At 42.2% G+C, this 20,483-nt stretch overlaps 1 protein-coding gene and 1 pseudogene across 1 annotated transcript in view; both read left to right on the top strand.

Annotated features, from left to right (window-relative positions):
* Positions 1-20,483, top strand: part of Glb1 (galactosidase beta 1) — a 105,090-nt gene that overhangs the window by 57,702 nt on the left and 26,905 nt on the right. The window contains exons 10-12 of the mRNA XM_070006499.1: positions 474-586; positions 15,898-15,972; positions 19,907-19,996. Of these exons, the coding sequence (XP_069862600.1) occupies positions 474-586; positions 15,898-15,972; positions 19,907-19,996 (278 nt within the window). The remainder of the gene's footprint in view (positions 1-473; positions 587-15,897; positions 15,973-19,906; positions 19,997-20,483) is intronic.
* On the top strand, positions 11,127-12,834 carry LOC138816621 (ATP synthase membrane subunit K, mitochondrial pseudogene; annotated as a pseudogene).

The following is a 20,483-nucleotide window of genomic DNA, read 5'->3' as shown; positions in this document are numbered from 1 at the left end:
CTAGGAGGAGATATCTGTTAGAATGACAGCTATGAGCTTCCAGAAAGTCAGGGGAGGAGGGAAGGAGGGATAGAAAGTCTGCTGTGGGGACTCTAGGGTGCTTGATACACCTGTAGAACAAACTTACCTCTCTAAAAAGTACTTCTGTGAGCTTGGCACTGGTGGCTTACACCTGTAATCCTAGCTCTCTGAGATCTGAAGATTGCAGTTCAAAGCCTGCCAGGTCAGAAAAGTCCCTGTTTGACTCTTATCTCCCAATTAGCCACCAAAAAACTGGAAGTGGAGCTGTGTCTCAAAGTGGGAGAGCACTAGCCTTGAGAAAAAAAAAATTTTTTTTTTCAGTGTCTTTTAGCAGTTGACTTAACGTGTGCTTTATTTATCTTCTCCAAGATCCTGAGGTCATGGGTCCCCCAGGAACTTGTCCCAAGTCAGGCCTTTCTGGAGTAACTAGTGGCATGGCTTTTGTCTCATAGGGGCCAACACACCCTATGCAGCACAGCCCACCAGCTACGACTATGATGCCCCACTGACCGAGGCCGGGGACCTCACTGGGAAGTATTTTGCTATTCGCAAGGTAATCCAGAAGGTGAGTGCTTTAAAAGGGTGATGGTGCTTTGAGCTCATTGTGCTCTAGATGACTTCCTGCCTGGAGCCTGCATGTTTAAAAGAGTAGGTGACAAGAAATTACCACTTGAGTGTCCTAAACACCAACTAGGGGTAAGACTCTGAACAAGTTACTCTACTGATGGTGTAAAACTGGGATGATCACACCTGATTAGGAGAGGGTCAAAAGGACCTTTTAACGCCATCCAGGACCACCTGTTCACAATAGGTGGTAGCCATTCCCATTGCTTATACTAAAGGCAAGAAAATGTGTGTCCCCTTAAATAGCTGAAATATTTAGGGCGGAAAAAAAGGAACATAGCACCAGCAGGAGAGAAGCAATATTCTACTATTCTACCTGGGGGAAGTGATTATCAGATCCTTCTGGCCTGCTCTAAACTGCTTAGTCCTGCTAGCAGCATAACCTCTTCAGCTACCTAAAGCACCCAGGTGGGGTTTCCTGTCTCTGCGGTGGAGGAAAAACAAAACAAAACAAAAGAACACCACAGTTTTTCTGCTCAGTCACCTGAGTTTTGAAGTTTAAACACACACACACACACACACACACACACACACACACACACACACACACACACACACACACACACACACACACACACACACACACACACACACACACACACACACACACACACACACACACACACACACACAACTTTTCTGCCTATAAACGGTCTGGGTTTTTTAAGTATAATGTAGTATCAGTTTTAAGCATGGGTTTAAATTCTGTGTTAAGAAGCACTTTAAACAGAGAAAAATGCAATCTAGAATTTGTTCATTTTGTCTAAATCTTCACATGCAGTTGTTGTGTTGTGACTGGTGCTAATCTTTTATTATGGGTTACATCTGGGAAATAGAAGTGATTATCTCCCAAGCTTTCTCCTGTATTTGTTCTCTGTTTCAAAGCTCTCACGTCCTGCCTTTATTATTTCCTTCTTTTATGTGAAGCATAGGGTTTTTTGATCCAGCCTTCTCCTTGTCTAATACATATACAAAGTTGCGCATTTTGCTGCAGTCATAATATGCAATGTACGTTTGTGAAAATGAAACTGGGTAAATTGAGGGGATGGGTGAGGCTGGGAGAAATCAAGATGCATTGTACTCAGAAACTGACATTTTGAATAGAAGTTCCTTTATATAACTACTTAAAGATGATTTAAAAAAGAAGAAAGGGACTGGTAATGTGGCTCAGTGGTAGAATGCTTGCCTAGTACGCATGAAGCCCCAGGTTTGATTCCTCAGTACCACATAAACAGAAAAAGCTGGAAGTGGTGGTGTGGCTTGAGTGGTAGAGCACTGGCCTTGAGCACAGAGTGGCTCAGAGACAATGGCCAGGCACTGAGTTCAAGCCCCAGGATTGGCAAAAAAATAAAAATAAAAAAATAAAGAAATACAAAAGAAGAAAGAGCCAGGCACCGGTGGCTCACACCTGTAATTCTAGCTACTCAGGAGTCTGAGATACGAGGATTGAGGTTCAAAGCAAGCCCAGGTAGAAAAGTCCATGAGACTCTTATCTTCAATTAACCACTAAAAAACCAGAAGTGGTGCTGTGGCTCTAGTAGTAGAGTGCTAGCTTTGAGCTGAAGAGCTGAGGGACAGTGCCCTGGCCCAAAGTTCAAGCCCCATGACAGACCAAAAAGAAGAAGAGGGAAGAGGAGGAGGTAGAGGAAGAGGAAAGAAGGAAGGAAGGAAGGAAGAAGGAAGGAAGGAAGGAGAAAGGAAGAAGAGCTGGGTGCTGGTGGCTCATGCCTATAATCTTGGTTGCTCAGTAGGCGGAAATCTGAGGATCAAGGTCAAAGCCAGCCCAAGCAGGAAAATCCATGAGACTCTTATCTCCAATTAGCCACTAGAAAACCAGAAGTAGAGCTGTGGCTCAAAGTGGTAGAGTAATAGCCTTGAGCAAAAGAGCTCAAGGACAGCACCAAGGTCCTGAGATCAAGACTCACGACTGACAAAAAAAAAAAGAAAGAAAAACTCAGAGTTAATACATTCTCTTCCAGTACCACTATAGGTCTGTCTACTTTATTTATATATTTATTTATGTAATATATATATATATATAATATATATAATGATTATATAATTATTTGCTTTTGTTTTTTATTTTTAATTTTATTGTCAAGGTAATATACAGAGGGGTTACAGTTACATAAGTATGATAGTGATTACATTCTTATCTAACTTGTTATACCTTCCCCCATTTTTCTTCCTCCCTTCCTCCCTCCCTCCCTCCCTAATCTCCCCTGCCCCAAGTTGTACAGATCATTTCCAACATATTGTCTTGTGAGTATTGCTGTTGTATAATTATTTGCTTTTGAAATTGAACCTTGAAATGTTCAGAAATGTGGGTGGTGTAGGGCTTTTCTTATTTTTCTTTTTGTTTGCATTTGAGATAGAGTCTCACTGTATTGCCCAGGTTGGTCATAAACTCCTAAACTCAAGAGATTTTCCTACCTCAGCCTTCTGAGTAGATGGAGCTATAAGCGCCAGCTACTAGGCCCAGCCCATTACTACTAATTAATACTAATTAAGCATTAGTATTTTCCTAGTTCTCTTGACTTGTAGCATATTTGTATTCTGATTAGAGAATGTTTTCTGAATGACACTAAGCCCTTTAAATTCAGTGAGCCTTGTCTCTGATCCCACCATATGCCAGGGTTAATAGATCATCATGTAATTGAAAATAATGTATATGGGCTGGGGAAGTGGCCCAGTGGTGGAATGCTTGCCTTGCATGCATGAAGCCCTGGGTTCAATTCCTCACCACCACATAAGCAGAAAAAGCCAGAAGTGGAGCTGTGGCTCAAGTGGTAGGGCACTAGCCTTGAGCTGAATTGCTGAGGGACATTGCCCAGGCCCAGAGTTCAGGCCCCATGACCAACCAAAAAAGAAAGAAAGAAAATAATGTGTATTTTATAGTTGGGTGTGATATTCTATGTACTTGTTTGTTAGATTAAGCTTATCAATGCTGGGAAGGTGGCTTAGTGGTAGAGTGCTTGCCTTGCATTCATGAGGCCCTGGGTTCAATTCCTCAGCACCACATAAGCAGAAAAAGCTGGAAGTGGTTCTGTGGCTCAAGTGGTAGAGCGCTAACCTTGAGCTGAAGAGTTCAGGGACAGAGCCCAGGCCCAGAGTTCAGGCTCCATGACAGACAGGAAAAAAAAAGCTTATCAATGGTTCCATTGACATCTTTGATGTGCTTTTATTTATTTTATCATTCTTTAATAAATACATAATATCTTTAGGTTACTTTATTAGGTTTATGCAAACTGAGAATTAAACTCCCCAGCCTCATGATATAATCTTCAAACTTTAGTAATATTTTAGCTCTATAGGATTTTTTTCGGTTATTAATAATTTAATCTATGTTATTAATATGGCTTACTGTATTCTTTTTGTTGGTGGTGGTTATGGGGCTTGAACTCAGGGCCTGAATACTGTCCCTGAGCTCTTTTGCTCAAGTCTAGTGCTCTATCACTTTGAGCCATAGCTCCACTTCTGGTTTTCTGGTAGTTGATTGGAGATAAGAGTCTCACAGGGACTTTTCTACCTGGGCTGGCTTGAAATGTGATCCTCAGATCTCAGGCTCCTGAGTAGCTAGGATTATAGGCATGAGCCACCAGCACCTGGCATGCAATCTTTATTAGTTAGCATTTACTGACATGTCTTTTTGTGTGTATTTGTACGAGTTGATACTGGGTCTTGAGCTCTCATTCTTGTTTGGCTTTTTAACTCAAGTCTAGTGCTCTGCCACACCTCTACTTCTAGCTTTTTGCTGGTTAATTGGAGAGCAGAGTTTCACAAACATTTTTTTCTTCCTGGGATAACTTTGAACTATGATCTTCAGATCTCAGCCCCCTAAATAGCTAAGATTACAGGTGCCTTTGGCACCCAACATGTTTTTTTTCAGTGCTTTTATTTTAACCTTTAATTTTAACATTTTCATTATTATTTTCTTTATGTATATCCTTATAAACAGAACATAACTAAATTTAAGCATCCAGTGTGAAAATTTGTGCTTTCTTTTAACTGGTGAATATATTAATATATTAATTCTCATTTATTATTATAACTTTTCTTTTGGGAGTACTAGGATTTTTAAAAATTATTTTATTTAATTTATTTTTGTCAGTCCTGGGGCTTGAACTCAGGGCCTTGATATTATCCTTGAGCTTCTTTTGCTCAGGGCTAGCACTCTACCATTTGAGCCACAGCACCACTTTGAGTTTTTTTTCTGTTCTTGTGAGACTGAGGAATCAATCTCATGGATTCATGCATGCTAGGTAAGCACTCTACAATTAAGCCACATTCCCAGCCTCGGTGGTACTAGGATTTGGACTCAGAGCTTTGTATTTGCTGGAAAGGTACTCTACTACATGAGCCATTGCTTCAGCCTTCTTCTTTTTTCCACTGTTGGGATTTGAACTCAGGGTCTTGTTTGGCTTGTATACTCACCTATGCTTTACCACTTGAGCTACCTCTTCAGTGCAACTTTTTTTGTTATTTTGGAGATGGAGTCTTGCAGGCTATTCTGCCCAGACTGGCTTTGAATTACAATCCTTCAATTCTCAGCCCAAGCTATGATTGCTGTGTGAGCCCACAGCACTTGGCTTATAATTCTTGGCACATGTAGATAATCAGCTATCTTACGTTGAATTTCTGTCTTTCATCCATTTATTGTTTTCTTTTGGATGGTTTGAAGGTGGTGTTTTTGTTTTCTGACTTCCTTCTTCTAATGTGGATGTTATTTTCTTAGTGGTTACTCATTGAAGTGTAATATAGCATTCCCAGAAAAGCACACCTTCTATGTTTATACCTCAGTGAATTTATGCAAAGTGAAAACAGAATTATGGTCAACGCCCAGCAACCCAGGAGTCTGTTGGTGCCTCTTCTCATCCTTAGCTCCCACCTACCCACTCTGAGCTTACTACTCTACTGATCATAGATTCATTTTTACTATTTTGGACATTATGTAAATGATTTTGTCAAGATGCATACCTAGGTACCTGGCTCTCAATAAACTTTAGGATTGTTTATTCATTTGTTTTTAGTAAGTACTGGGGTTTGAACTCAGGGTATTGCACTTGCTTGGCTAGTGTTCTACCACCTGAGCCATGCCTTCAGCACAACTTTTTTTTTGGGTCCAGTTGTGGGGCCTGAACTCTGGGCCTGAGCTCTGTCCTTCAGCTCTTCAGCTCAAGGCTAGTGCTCTACCACTTGAGCCACAGCGCCACTTCCGGCTTTTTTCTTTTTGCTTATGTGGTGCTGAGGAATCGAACCCAGGACCTCAGGCGTTCAAGGCAAGCGCTCTACCACTGAGCCAACTTCCCAGCCCTTCAACACAACTTTTTGCTGGTTATTTTGAAGATGGAATCATGCAGATTTTTCTGCCTGGGCTGGCCTTGAAATGAAGAGCCATTGACAAGTTGGGCAGAGCAATTAAAATTTTACTCAGGCTGCTGTACTACAGACAGCTTTGGAAGAAAAGGCAAAAAAAAAGCAGCGGTGTAGCAGGAAGGCTAAGTAGAGACTTAACTAGAAGGTTTGGTGGTCTTTCTGTGAGAGAAGATCATGGCTGGTAAAGGCAGAAAGAAATACATAGGTCAGGTCATGTTATGCCAGTGGAACTGCCAATACTAGTGGCTTACACCTGTAATACTATCTATTCAGGTTGATATATATATATATATATATATATACCATATGTGGCCAAGAACATGGCGTCATTTAGAAATGATAATGGCAAATTAAGTAGAGCTCCTTTGTTTATTGAGTCCTGCTTACTTTGTCATATCTCCTTGCATTTTGAATTTAACATCCACATATCAGGGAGACCATGTGTCATTTGTCTGTCTGTTCTTGGCTTACCCTTTCAAAATGATTTGTTCTAGTTCCATCCATTTCCCTGCAAATGCCATTATTTTGTCCTTTTTTTTTTTTTTTTTTTTTTTTGGGTCCGGTTGTGGGGCCTGAACTCTGGGCCTGGGCGCTGTCCCTCAGCTCTTCAGCTCAAGGCTAGCGCTCTACCACTTGAGCTACAGCGCCACTTCTGGCTTTTTTCTTATGTGGTGCTGAGAAATCGAACCCAGGGCCTCAGGCATGCAAGGCAAGCGCTCTGCCACTGAGCCACCTTCCCAGCCCCTATTTTGTCCTTTCTAATGGCTGCATAATATTCAATTGTATGTAGGTACCACAATGTTTGGATCCATTCATCTATAGTGGGGCATCTGGATATCTTGGCTGTTGTGAACAGTGCTGCAGCGAACGTGGAGGTACCTTATGTCTTTGTATCCTGGTTCCTGTTGCTCAGGGTAGATGCCTGGGATATACATGGTCATAGCAGAGGTCTATAGTTAGCTTTCTGAGGTACCTCCAAATTGCTTTCCAAAGTGGCTATTTTGGTGTACATTCCCACCAGCAATGCAGTAGGGTTCCTCTTTCTCTTCATCCCTGCCAGCATTTGTCATTGGCTGAATTTAGGATATGGGCCATTCTGGCTGGGGTAAGGCAGTATCTCAGGGTTGTTTTTATTTGCATTTCCTTCATGGGTAGGGATAATGCACTTCCAGCTTTTTGATGATTAATTGGAGCTAAGAGTCTCATGGATTTCCTGCTCAGGCCAGCTCTGAACCATGATCTTCCGATCTCAGTACATAGAATTATAGGTATAAGGGCTGGGAATGTGGTAGAATGCTTGCCTTGCATTTATGAAGTCCTGGGTTTGATTCCTCAGTACCACATAAACAGAAAAATCCAGAAGTGGTGCTATGGCTCTTGTGGTAGAATGCTAGCCTTGAGCAAAAGAAGCTCAGGGACAGTGCTCAGGCCCTGAGTTCAAGCCCCATGACTGGCAAAATAATAATAATTACAGGTATAAGCCATCAGTGCCTAGCTCTTATATAGTTTTGTTTGATTTTTATTTTTTTTATCAGCATTGACAAGATATGGTTCCACTGTTGCATGACTTCTATCAGTTCTTCTGAAAAATTAGCTGTCTGTTGTTGTTGCTCCTTTGGTGGTGATAGTTCCTTTCTCTAGCTGCTTTAAAATGTTTCTCTTCAGCCAGCTAGTGTAGGTGGGTCATAAAGATGCCTGTAACCACTTTGAAGCCTTCTGACATAGAAGACATGATACAGAGAAGCTGAACCAGAAAGAGTTGCATGCACACCTGTTAACTACAACATGGTTGATTTACATTACTTTTGCGAATTGTATAGACACATGCTAGGACCTCTTTCTAGCATGAAGATGCAGAAGACAAAGGTGGATGATAATGGATTCCAGCTGGTTCCAAGGAGCAAGATAACAGCAAGAACAGTAAGATGTAGAAAGAAAGAAACAGACTTGAAAAACAGGAAGTCAGATTGGTAGGACTTGGTGATTGGCTGGATTGGCAGAAGGAAAATACCTAGATAATGGAGTAGGTATTGGGATTGGCAGTTTAGACAGGTGTTTGCAGAGGAGGCAAAGGCAAATTTAACTGTGGGCGTGCTTACTTCAAAGTGCATGAGAACATCCAGGTGTTATCTGTCCAATAAACCTGGTTATTTTCCAGGGAGCAGAGGCAAGACAGCCACTGATATGCAAATATCACATATGAGATAATCTTTTCTATCCACGTGAGGTTGGGAGTATGGCCAAGACTTCCTGGACTCTTTGTTAATGAATGTCCTGCCAGACTTTTCTCAACTTCTTCACTGCCAAACCTTTTGTCTCTTTGTTTATTAAGAGCCAGCCTACAAAATTCCCTGCTCTTTGTAGTTCAAAGGCCAGTTGTTAGCCAATCATGAAAGACTATGAACCCTTAGCCTGACCAATCCTGGTAAAGAGGCAGGGTCCACTACATTAGGGTTAAAAGGGGAACAGCTCACCTGTTCTGTGTGTTTGCTTGCCAGATTTTGGCTGATGGTGCACCCTTCTTCAGAAGTAAGCTCTGCATTGCCAACTTCCTTTCTAGTTGGTAACCATATTTCTTCTTCTTTCCTCCTCCCCCCCCTCCTCCTCCTCCTTTCTTCTTTCTCCTTTCTTTTTTTTTTTTTTTTGGTCGGTCGTGGGGCTTGAACTCTGGGCCTGGGTGCTATCCCTCAGCTCTTCAGCTCAAGGCGAGCGCTCTACCACTTGAGCTACAGCGCCACTTCCGGTTTTCTGGTGGTTTATTGGAGATAGGAGTCTCACGGTCTCTCCTGCCCGGGCTGGCTTTGAACCGTGATCCTCAGATCTCAGCCTCCTGAGTAGCTAGGATTACAGGCGTGAGCCACCAGCGCCCGGCTCTTTCTCCTTTCTTCTTTGTCTTGGGGCTTGAATTCTGGGCCTAGGGGCTGTCCCTGAACTCTTCAGCTCAAGGCTAGTATTCTATTTTTTGGGGGGGGGTCCAGTTGTGGGGCCTGAACTCTGGGCCTGGGCGCTGTCACTCAGCTCTTCAGCTCAAGGCTAGCACTCTACCACTTGAGCCACAGCGCCAGTTCCGGCTTTTTTCTTTCTTTTTGCTTATGTGGTGCTGAGGAATCGAACCCAGGGTCTCATGCATGCAAGGCAAGTGCTCTACCACTGAGCCACCTTCCCAGCCCAAGGCTAGTATTCTACCACTTGAGTCACAGCACCACTTCTGATTTTCTGGTAGTTAGTTGGACTTTGGACTTTCCTGCCCAGGCTGGCTTTAAACTGTGGTCCTCAGATCTCAGCCTTCCGAGAAGCTGAGCCACTAGCACCCTCTGGTAGCCTTATTTCTATGTGACGCTTCAATAACCTGAGGTATTTCTAACCATCTCCATGGGAATGAAGTCCAGGTAGAGGCTGAGACTTCATGTGGAATGCCAGGGAGAAGGACAGCAGGCCCGCCAAAAGATAACTCCAGAGGTTTCTACATATTCTTCTACTAGTGAGCAGAGTAAGAGACACACAACGTAAACCAGCTTTAGAAATAAAAGTGGTAGGTTGCAGGCTAATATCTAGTCATCATTTCCCTCCTTTTCTTTCTTCCTTTTCTTTTTCTTTTTCGTAGTATTTCAGGTTTGGAAGAAAGACTTAGCCTTCTTCAAAAGATTCAGTAGGAGGGAAGAAGGGAAAGGATAGCATTGTCTCCTCCCACCCTAAATGAAATCTTTACCTGACTTGTGTAACTTATAACTCCTCTGTATATCATCTTTATAATAACAATAATTTAAAAAAAGATTTAGGCTGGGAAGGTGGCTCAGTGGTAGAGTGCTTGCTTTGCATGCATGAGGCCGTGAGTTCGATTCCTCAGTACCACATAAGCAGAAGAAAAACCAGAAGTGGTGTTGTGGCTCAAGTAGTAGAGCTCTAGCTTTGATCTGAAATGCTGAGGGACAGGACCCAGGCCCTGAGTTCAGTCCTCACGACTGGCAAAAAAAAAAGATTTAGTGGGGCTGGGCACTGGTGGTTCATATCTAATCCTAGCTACTCAGGAGGCTGAGATCTGTAGTTCAAAAAGTCCATGTGACTCTTACTTCCAGTTAACCACCCAAAATGCAAGAAGAGGAGGTATGGACTCTCTCATGAGCCTTTATAAACATTCAGTTGGCTGATTGGTTAAGGTGTATATGAAATATTTGCTTGCATGTAGGAAAGGCAACTGAAGGATGACTACCTCCATATAGAGCTCTGGTGATTCAAAGATTTAAGGAGTGGAAAATGTCTCCTTTTGAATCAATTTCAGGAGGAGGGATGTTAGACAGTTATAGGCAGTATCTTTCACTCACATGGACTTAGGAGATGAGGCTTTGCAGGCAGACTACATTAGCCTGTGCTCAGTGGTGAAGGGCTGAAGGGCACAGAAAGACCTTTGCATGACAGTCTTCAAGCCATGAGGAAGCTTATGACATTTGCATTTTCTGAGATAGTCCTCTTTGGTGTGGGTAAATCTCAACCAGACATGGTTAACACTTTGACTTTGAGGATGAACTATAATACTATAGGGCAATGTCCCCTCCTCCTGCTGAATTTCTTTTTATGCTTTTGAATACATTTAAAACTTGTTTTAAAAGCTGCGTGCTGGTGGCTCATGCCCATAAACTACTTGGGAGGCTACTTGGGAGGTCTGGAGGAGGATCGAAGTTTGAGGCCAGCCTAGGCAGGAAAGTTCATTAGATTCCATCTCCAAAGTTGTCTGCAAATGAACAGGGCTGGAGGCTGGCATTAAATTACAGAGTACAGGGCTGGGAAGGTGGCTCAGTGGTAGAACGCTTGCCTTGCATGCATGAGGCCCTGGGTTTGATTCCTCAGCACCACATAAGTAGACCAAAAAAAAAAAAAAAATTATAGAGTACTTGTTTAACAAGTTCAAGGGCTGGGAAGGTGGCTCGTGGTAGAGTGCTTGCTTTGCATGTCTGAGGCCCTGGGTTCGATTCCTCAGCAACACATACGCAAAAAGAAAAAAGTCGGAAGTGGCCCTGTGGCTCAAGTGGTAGAGTGCTAGCCTTGAGCTGAAGAGCTGAGGGACAGCGCCCAGGCCCAGAGTTCAGGCCCCACAACTGGACCCCCCCCCCATAAAAAAAGTTCAAGGACCTGAGTTCAAAACCCAGTACTGTTCCCCTTTGCTTCTTTAAAAAAATAAAAAACCTTGCTTTGAGTTTTATTCCAGAGATGCAATGCCTATGTGCCTCTGATCATATAAGATAATATTTATAGTTGGGCACTGGTAGCTCACACTTGTAATCCTAACTACTCAGGAGCCTGAGATCTAAGGATCACTGTTCAAAGCCAGCCCAGGCAGGAAAGTCTAAGAAACTTTTTTTTTTCTTTCTTTTTGGTCAGTCATGGGGTTTGAACTCTAGGCCTTGGGCACTGTCCCTAAGCTCTTCAGCTCAAGGCCACCACTTGAGCCACAGCACCACTTCCAGCCATTTCTGTTTATGTGGTGCTGAGGAGTCAATCATGCATGTGAGGCAAGTACTCTACCACTGAGCCACCTTCCCAGCCCCTCTAAGAGACTTTTTATCTCCAAGTAGTCACCAGAAAACTAGAAGTAGATCTGAGGCTCAAAGTGGTAGAATGCTAGACTTGAGCAGCACCCAGGCCCTGAGTTCAAACCAGTGAGAAACAACAACAACAAAAAAGAAGATAATATTTATCTAAATGAACTCCAGGAAATGGAAACAAGAAGTTTTTGTGTGTTGTTGTTTTTTTGTATTGTTTTGTTTATCTGTCTTTGGGAGGTTAAAGGAGAGACATAAAAACAGAGGGGGAAAAAGACTTGTTCTACGGTTGGGTGCAAGTGGCGGGGGCAGGTGTACTCTTTCCGGTTAGGTTAAGTCGGTGTCTTCGTTGTTTGAAGGACGTCGGCTATCAAATTTGTGACTTTGGTAAAGATTGACATCATGGCAGACGCAGAAAATGAAGGCCAATTCCAGTTCACTGGTATTAAGAAGTATTTCAACTCATATACTCTCATGGGTAGAATGAATTGTGCACTGGCCACATATGGAGGCATTGCTTTGCTGGTCTTATGCTTTAAGTTAAGGTCTAAAAAGACTCCAGCGGTGAAAGCAACATAAATGGATTCTACATTTTCTGAGCTCATCTGTTAAATTCCCAAGCCTGGAGAAGCTAATATCAACTCATCATGTAATACTCAATTTGTACAATATTATGAACCTGGGAAAAAAAAAAAGACTTGTTCTAGATAGGTACTGGTGGCACGCCTGTAATCCTAGCTACCTGGAGGCTGAGAGATCTGAAGATCATATTTCAAAGCCAGCCCAGGCAAGAAAGTACATGAGACTTTTATCTCCAATTAACCACTTAGAGGCTGGGAGTAGAGGCATGGCTCAATTAGTAGAGTAGAGCACCAGCCTTCAGAAAAAGCTAATGAACAAAAAAAAAAAAAAAAAAAAAAAAAAAAAAAAAAAAAAAAAAGAAAAAGCTAATGAACAGTGCCCGGGCCCTGAGTTCAAGCTCCAGTAGCTACACACACACACACACACACACACACACGCTTTGTTCCAGAGTTTTTTTGGAAATGGCTTACTCTTCAGACATTAATGAGCTGGTAAATCTTTACATGTATTCCAGGATTCAGAAAGGTAGACATAGGATTGGGAGCAGGGAGAATAACAGACAGTGATTTTTAGTACTTTCAAAGCTTAAGGAAACCAGGTCTGAGGTACTCACCTGTAATCCCAGCACTGAATGATCACAAGTTCACAGTCTAGAATATATTAAAAACTGACCAAATTTCTGTGCTCTAGCTAGGATTATAAGGTATATACTACTACACTTGGCTAATGCCTTTTTTTTTTTTTTTTTTTTTTTTTGCTGGTCATGGGGCCTGAACTCTGGGCCTGGGCGCAGAGTTCAGCTAATGCCTTCTTTTAATGTCACAGAAATGCAGATTCATAGAATGTTAGAAACACAAAGAACTTTTTCATTGAAAGTTCTTATTGTATTCATCTCTTTTCTGTTCCAAAATATTATAAGATGATAAAGGATTTATGGGGGTGGGAATACTGAGTGTTGAACTCAGGGCCTTGTGCTTGCCAGTCAAGCATTCTAATGGCCTAGCCATGCTGTCTCAAATGTATACCCAGGTTCTCTTGGACCAAGATCTGCCTATTCATGCTTCCCACAGAACTAGGATAACAGGTCCAAACCACTGTACCTTGCTACAGGTTGTGACAGGGACTCATACTTATCTCTGGGTTCACCTGAAACCTCAGTCCTCCTGATCTCAGCCTACCATGTAGCTTGCCATGACAAAAGAAGGGAAATTTTAAAAAATGAAGTCAACCAAGGGGAAGCTGTCTATGCATGAGGGATTTCAAAAGATTGCTAGAGAAAGGAAGTAGAGCCTGGTGCTGGTGGCTCACGCCTATAATCCTAGCTACTCAGGAGGCTGAGATCTGACGATTGTGGTTCAAAGCCAGCCTAGGCAGGAAAGCCTATGAGACTCTTATCTCCAATTAACCACCAGAAATCCAAAGTGGTGTTGTGGCTTAAGTGGTAGAGCACTCACCTTGAGCTGAAGAGCTCAGGAACCGAACAGCATTGCTAGGTTGGGGCCTAGAGCTGGGTACCAGTAGCCCACAGTTGTAATCCTAACTACTCAGGAGGCTGAGATCTGAAGATTGTGGTTTGAAGCCAGCCCAGATAGCAAAGTCCATGAGACTCATCTCTAATTAGCCACCAAAAGGCTGGAAGTAGAAGGGTAGCTCAAGGGTTAGATCTCTAGCCATGAGTGAAAAAGCCAAGGGAGAGCACAAAGCCTAGAGTTCAAACCCTACCACTGGCACAAAAAGAAATAAAGAAGTGAGACCTAATAGAAGGTCCTTAGATCAATTAAGGTATTTTTCTTAGAACTTTGGTAGTTTGTTTTCCCAAGGTAGTTATTATGAAAATGTGAGCCTGGCCCCACTAGGCCTCTGTGGCTTCCTGTTGTGAAGTAATATCTCTTCCTTCTGCATGTCTTCCCACTATCCATCACAAGATTCTCCCCAAAGTTTATTCTGCTACTCTGCCCTTGCTGCAGTGTTCTGTAAGCCAAGTAAACCTCTTTTCTTTATAAAGCTAGCCTGCCTTAGGTATTTTGTTACAGTCATGGCAATGCAGGCCCATAACAGAGTACAATACAGGGTATAACATAATTGAGCTGGAAATGAGACAGTTAATTAATCCCAATGCATTTCTCATCTAGTCTTTTATTCCTCTGTCCCTCAGATAGTTCCTCAGGGAGGGACTATTTCCACTAGTCAAGAAAAGTGAATTTTTTTCCTTTAATTGTGTGTGGGGGAGGGGGTGGGGCAGGGGCAGTTACTGGGGTTTGGGCTCAGGGACTGGAATCTGTCCTTAAGATCTTTTGCTCAAGGCAAGCACTCTACCACTTGAGCCACAGCACCACTTCTGGTTTTCTGGTGGTTAATTGGAGATAAAAGTCTCACGGACTTTTCTGCCCCAGCTGGTTTTGAGCCATGATCCTCGCTCTCAGTCTCTTGAGTAGCTAGGATTACAGGCATGAGCCATTGGCACCTGGCCTATAAATCTTTTTCTTTAAAAATAGTTTTAAAAGCAAACAACCCAAGGGCAAAGACCTTCCACCTGATATAACTCTATTAAATCAGCCTAAAACAGAGTTGCCAGGTGAGCAAGACTTGCTCTGTTACAGAACAGGACTGCTAGATAGGATGATTCTGGAAAAGTTGATACATCTCCTGGCATTGCCACTACATGTGAACAACCATAAATACTGCAATAGGAAATAGACCAAGATGAAATAAACAGAAAAATAATTTTAGAGACAACAAAGAACGTAAGAATCAGGAAAGGCCTTAAGTGAAACTGCTCCAATTTTGTGAGCATATTGGATATAATACATACTTAATAACATTTTTTTCAGCTTTTTACTTAAGATAGTTCCAAAGTTAAAAGTTATATTCTCTGCTCAAGTTTACACATATCAGTATTTCATTCTGTTCTATTATTGTGTTTATTCTCTCCCAATGTATGTATGTATGTGGGTAAACCATTGGAAAGTTGAATACAACACAGTCCTTTACTCTTAAATACTTCAGGAGTGTGTGTGTGTGTGTGTGTGTGTGTGTGTGTGTGTGTGTCCTGGAGCAAGTCCTGGAGCTTGAACTCAGGGCCTGTGCACGTCCCTGAGCTTTTGTGCTCAAGACTAACACACTACCACTTAGGCCACAGCTCCACTTCTAGCTTTGTTGTGTAATTGGCAGTAAGAGTCTCATGGACTTTCCTACCATGTTTGCTTCAAACTGCAATCCTTAAATCTCAGCCTCCTGAGTAACTAGGATTATCCTGCCAGGCTTTTATACGGTTTATAAGAATTTGAAAATATTCTCCCAAGTCATCACTCAGGGCCTGGATGCTGCCTTTGAGCTTTTTTGCTTAAAGCTAGCACTCTACCACTTGAGTCACAGCTCCACTTGAGGGTTTTTTTTTTTTGGTGCTTAATTGGAGGTAAAAGTCTGGTGGACTTTCCTGCCTGGGCTGGCTTTGAACTGTGATCCTCAGACCTCAGCCTCCTGAGTAGCTAGGATTGCAGGCCTGAACTCCGAGCATCTAGCCTCATGCTCATCTTTGCCATTTGTTTCAAGCCTTTGGTTCTAGAATTGTCTGTATGATTCCCAGAATAAGTCCTTTGTTCCTTTGCCTTCCAGGAATCACCAGCCCTGAGCTTTGAATTTTTGGCCTCCCTTTTGGAAAAACAAATTTTAAGGATCAGTTTTTGATGGATTAACCATTTTTTTTTCTTTTCTCGCTCTCTTTTTTTTTTTTTTTTTGTTTTGGTCTTGTTTATAGTTTGAAGGAATTCCAGAAGGACCTATTCCTCCATCTACACCCAAATATGCATATGGAAAAGTTGTTCTGGAAAAGGTAAGTAATACATAAATAAAGTACATAAATAACAGCAGTGCTGGGAGGAAGCCAGGAGTGAGGAAGTAGAGCTCAGCTGCAGTGGGTTGAGGTGCTGGCCAGGGAAAGGCTCGTGAGCTTTCTGTGAATTGGGTTTCAGTGAGCCTGGGAGTGGGCGCTGTTTCTGGGGAAATGGAGAGGAGAAGATGAGAAGATAATGCGTGCATGTTGACAGGAAGTACACGTTTGTACAAAATGGAGTAGTGGGCATTCTTAGGTAATTCTGTTCACTTTTCAGCTTTCCCGGGCAGGGCTAGGACTCTATGGATATGACAGGCCATCTCATTATTCTGGCCTGAGAAGCTCTTCTCCATACTTTTCCCTATCCACTTGTTTTGGGGGCAGTTCAGGGTTTGAACTCAGGCTGGTGCTCTACCACTTGAGCTGTGACTCCAGCCCAGTTTTATTGTGGTTGTTTTCAAGATAAGGTCTTAGGAACTTTTCTGCCAGGCTGGCCGAAAGCCATGATCCTTCCACTTTCAGCCTCTCAATGAGCCACCATTGCCAGATTATAATTTTCCTTTTGTGTGTGTATGTGTACGTGTACGTTTGTGCACATATGCTAGTACTGAAAATTGAACTCAGGGACTAGCACTGTCCTCAAGTTTAAAAAGCCCTTACCACAGCTCCACTTCCTGCTCTTTTGGTGGGCAGTTAGAGCTGAATCTCATGGACTATCCTGCCCCATCTGGCTTCAAACCATGATCCTCAGATCTCAGCCTCCTTAGTAGCTAAGGTTACAGCTATGAGTCACCAGTACCTGGCATTTTGCTCCTTTTTAAGGAATTTCCCCAGGTTGTGGAATTTTGATATCTCTTGTCATATTATACTTAGTTTCAATTCAAAATCATGTCCTAACTTTTATGGCCTATGACTTAATTAGAAAATGAGACATCAGGGGGAAAGGCTAGAAACCAACCATAAATTAGAATTACGATAATCTTTTTCTACATCCCACCTTCTTAAGTAATATAAGCCAATTTTTTTTAAGAGGAGGATGCTGGGCACTGGTAACTCATGCCTGTAATCCTAGCTATTCAGGAGGCTGAGATCTGTCTAAGGATTGTACTTCAATGCCTGCTCAGGCAGGAAAGTTCATGAGACTGTTATCTCCTCATTAATCACACAAAAAGTAGAGCTGTGGCTCAAATGCTAGAGCTCTAGCTTTGAGCACTCGAGCCCAGAGTTCAAGCTCTGGTACTGGCAAAAAAATAAATAAGAAGGGAGGGATGATCATCTTAATTCTAGAAAAGACTAAAAGATCTTAATAGAAATGACTTTATCCAAATTCAATTTGTTTTGGCACTCTGGGTCCTCAGGTTTTCCCCTTATAATCCCTAACTCCTACATATATTTACAAGAAGAGAAACTATGAATGGTTACTTATTTCTTAAAAAATCTTGAGATTCTAAAATAGCATTGTAAGTTTTTATCTTGAAGCAAAATGCCAAACCTGATTGTATGATTTTTCCATTCAGGAAGCCTTCTGATCTGGTTGCTTGAGCTGTCGTAATAGTTTCCACCTGGCGTTAGGTCTGTGTGCTACATTCTTCAAAGACTGTGATCTGATAGGCATCTCCCTTTAGATCAATCAGACATTAATCACACTTACAAAGGGAGAGTTTTCTAGTTGTTCACTGCCACAGCTACTAAAGGAAAAGCTTTTTGGCTTTAGAGCTATGAAAATTTACTTTGATGCAACAGAAAATAACTCCCATTGTTTAAAGTAACATGATAAAATTAACAACAAAAGGGTAGCTTATGCTGAGTGCTGATGGCTCACACGTGTAATCCTAGCTACTCAGGAGACTGAGATCTGAGGATCATGGTTCAAAACCACTCCAGGCAGGAAAGTCTGTGAGACTCTGACTTTCAATTAACCTCCAAAAAGCCAGAAGTGGGGCTGTGGCTCAAGTGATAGAGTTGTTAATTAGCCTTGGACAAAAAAGCTTAGGGACAGTGCCCAGGACCTAAGTTCAAGCCTCAGGACTTGCACTTGCACACGCACACACACACACACACACATGCATGCACACACACAGAGTAGCTTAATACCAGAATTATGTTTACCATGAAGGGAAAAATATCAGAACATTGAGTTAAATTTATGCAGAGCATAGTTAATAGAATAAAGCTTTCACTGTGAGTTGAATTCCTTTAGTTGTCCTAACAGAACACCACCATGTGAGTAGCTGCTTTCATAGAATCATAATTTAGAACGCTTATTTGATTCTGCACCAGCCAGGTGCAGGTGACTCATGCTCATAATCTTAGCTACTCAGGAGGCTGAGATCTGAAGCTAAAGGTTTGAAGCCAACCTGGGCAGACAAATCTGAGAGATTCTTAATCTCTAATTAACCAGCATAATGCTGGAAGCAGGAATATAGTACAAGTGACACAGCTAGTCTAGCTTTGAGTGAAAAAGCTAACCCAGAACTCTAAGCCTTGAGTTAAGATCCAATATCAGCATAAATAAACAAATAAATGTTAGCCATTATCATGAGGCCATGGAATGCCCTGGGTTTGAGAGCCAAACATCATGGTAAATCTTGGCTCTACATTTGCTCAAGTGAGCCCTCTTGAGACTGCTCCTCATATAAACATGGAGACAGTCATGCCTGTCCCCCTAGGTGGCTGGTAGTAGCTTCACAAGGTTTGGTACAGTGGTACCATGGTATGGTACAATCGTACAATGCTCCTTCTGACCTGAAGTATACAGGACTCAATAATTGAGGGGGTGTTGATGTTGTTATTGCACTGGACTAAGCATCTTGGATCGTCTGAATACAGAATTGAATTGAACATAGTGAATATTTATAATGATCTAGTGGTGGGGGGAGGGAGGAGTTAGGAAGGTGGGGGTGGGAAGGGATGGTAGGGGAAAAACAAAGAAGGAGGAAACAATGCTTGATAGGAAATGTGTTCATTACCTTACTCATGTAACTGTAACCCCTCTGCACAGTATCTTTATAATAAAATATATATATTAAAAATGATCTATTGGTGCTGGATATTGCTATGAGTGCTTTATCTTGCATTCAAGGGGCTGATAGTATGGTGAGAAAGAGATACAAATTGATAATGACCCAGCTTAGATCAGAAGAGGTAAAGTAATTGAACTTGTCACAGAGAAGTGACATGATAGCAGCGTATCTAGGCTAAGAGTCCTTGGCCTCTCTTTGCTTCCAAGTTAATGTCACTTGGAGAGGTTGCAAAAAAGCTTTTCAGACGGGGTGGCCTCTGAACCTCATCTCTAATTCATTTTAGGACCTTACACATGGAGCTTGAAGGAGATTATCATTTGAATGGATATATTTGAAACTTTTTTTAAAAAAAGATATGATCATTTATATTTATTTTTTGCTAGTCCTGAGGCTTGAAGTCAGGGCCTGGTGCTGTCCCTGAGCTCCTGCTCAAGGCTAGCACTCTACCACTTGAGCCACAGCTCCACTTCTGGCTTTTTGTTGTTGTTGTTTATTGGAGATAAGAGTTGCCTGGGCAGAAATGTCTGAACATTACTACCCAGGCTGGCTTTGAACCCCAATCCTTAGATCACAGACACCTAGCTGATCATTCCTATTTTTCATCAAGAGCTAAGAACAGGGCCTGGGAATGTGGCTCAATGGTATATACAGTGCTTTCCTAGCATGTACAAGGCCTAGGTCTAGTCCCCAGCACCCTGCCCCCCCAAAAAAAAGAAAGAAAAGAGAGGGAGATGAGGAGGGCCGAAAAATGACTGGGAAGCAACAATGAGTGGGATTTGAATGGTTGAGGTTTAAGTAGGACTTGGGTCAAATCCACCAATGTCTTTGATATTTTGACTTCATGGGAGCTGCTTCTCTGATTACTGGTCACTGGCCACAGCGACTGGAAAACTGCCTTTGCTTCTTTTCAGGTAGCAACCGTGACAGAAGCTCTTGATGTTCTGTGTCCTGGTGGCCCTATACAAAGCTATTATCCCTTGACATTTATCCAGGTGAAACAGGTAGGCCTTCAAAGATACACCCCACCTTTTTTCTACTGTGCTTTGAAGATGGGCCAAAACATTCTTGGTTCAACTGATTCAAAGCTCAAGAAAGGGAACCATCTCTCCAGGCCGTGAGCCTGAGGCTGGCACAGTGGGTGATCTTTCTATATTTCCTCTTGTTTCTTCCTGTCACTTGGCTTGCTTCACACACCTGTAGGAGTTACAGATTGAGTGCACCAATTGATCTAATCAATAAATCCCTAGTACTGGACATGGAACACACCATTTTAATACTTAACAAGGTGATTCGCTTGTCTGGTTTTAGTTTGCTCAATAGTATAGGGACTAAATTCTTGGACTGGATTTTTTCTTCTTGAAAAGAACAGAGCATATTTTGGTTTTTAGTGTCTATAGTTTTGGATAGGTTTAATCTCTAGGCACTGGCCTCATATTTGTTTAGAAGCTTTTTACAACTTTTAAATTCTGATGAAAAGGATTGGGGTTT

Source organism: Dipodomys merriami, unplaced genomic scaffold (assembly GCF_024711535.1).
Source record: "Dipodomys merriami isolate MVZ:Mamm:240054 unplaced genomic scaffold, mDipMer1.0.p SCAF_7, whole genome shotgun sequence".
Taxonomy (NCBI): domain Eukaryota; kingdom Metazoa; phylum Chordata; class Mammalia; order Rodentia; family Heteromyidae; genus Dipodomys; species Dipodomys merriami.
This window is presented reverse-complemented; position numbering and strand designations above follow the sequence as displayed.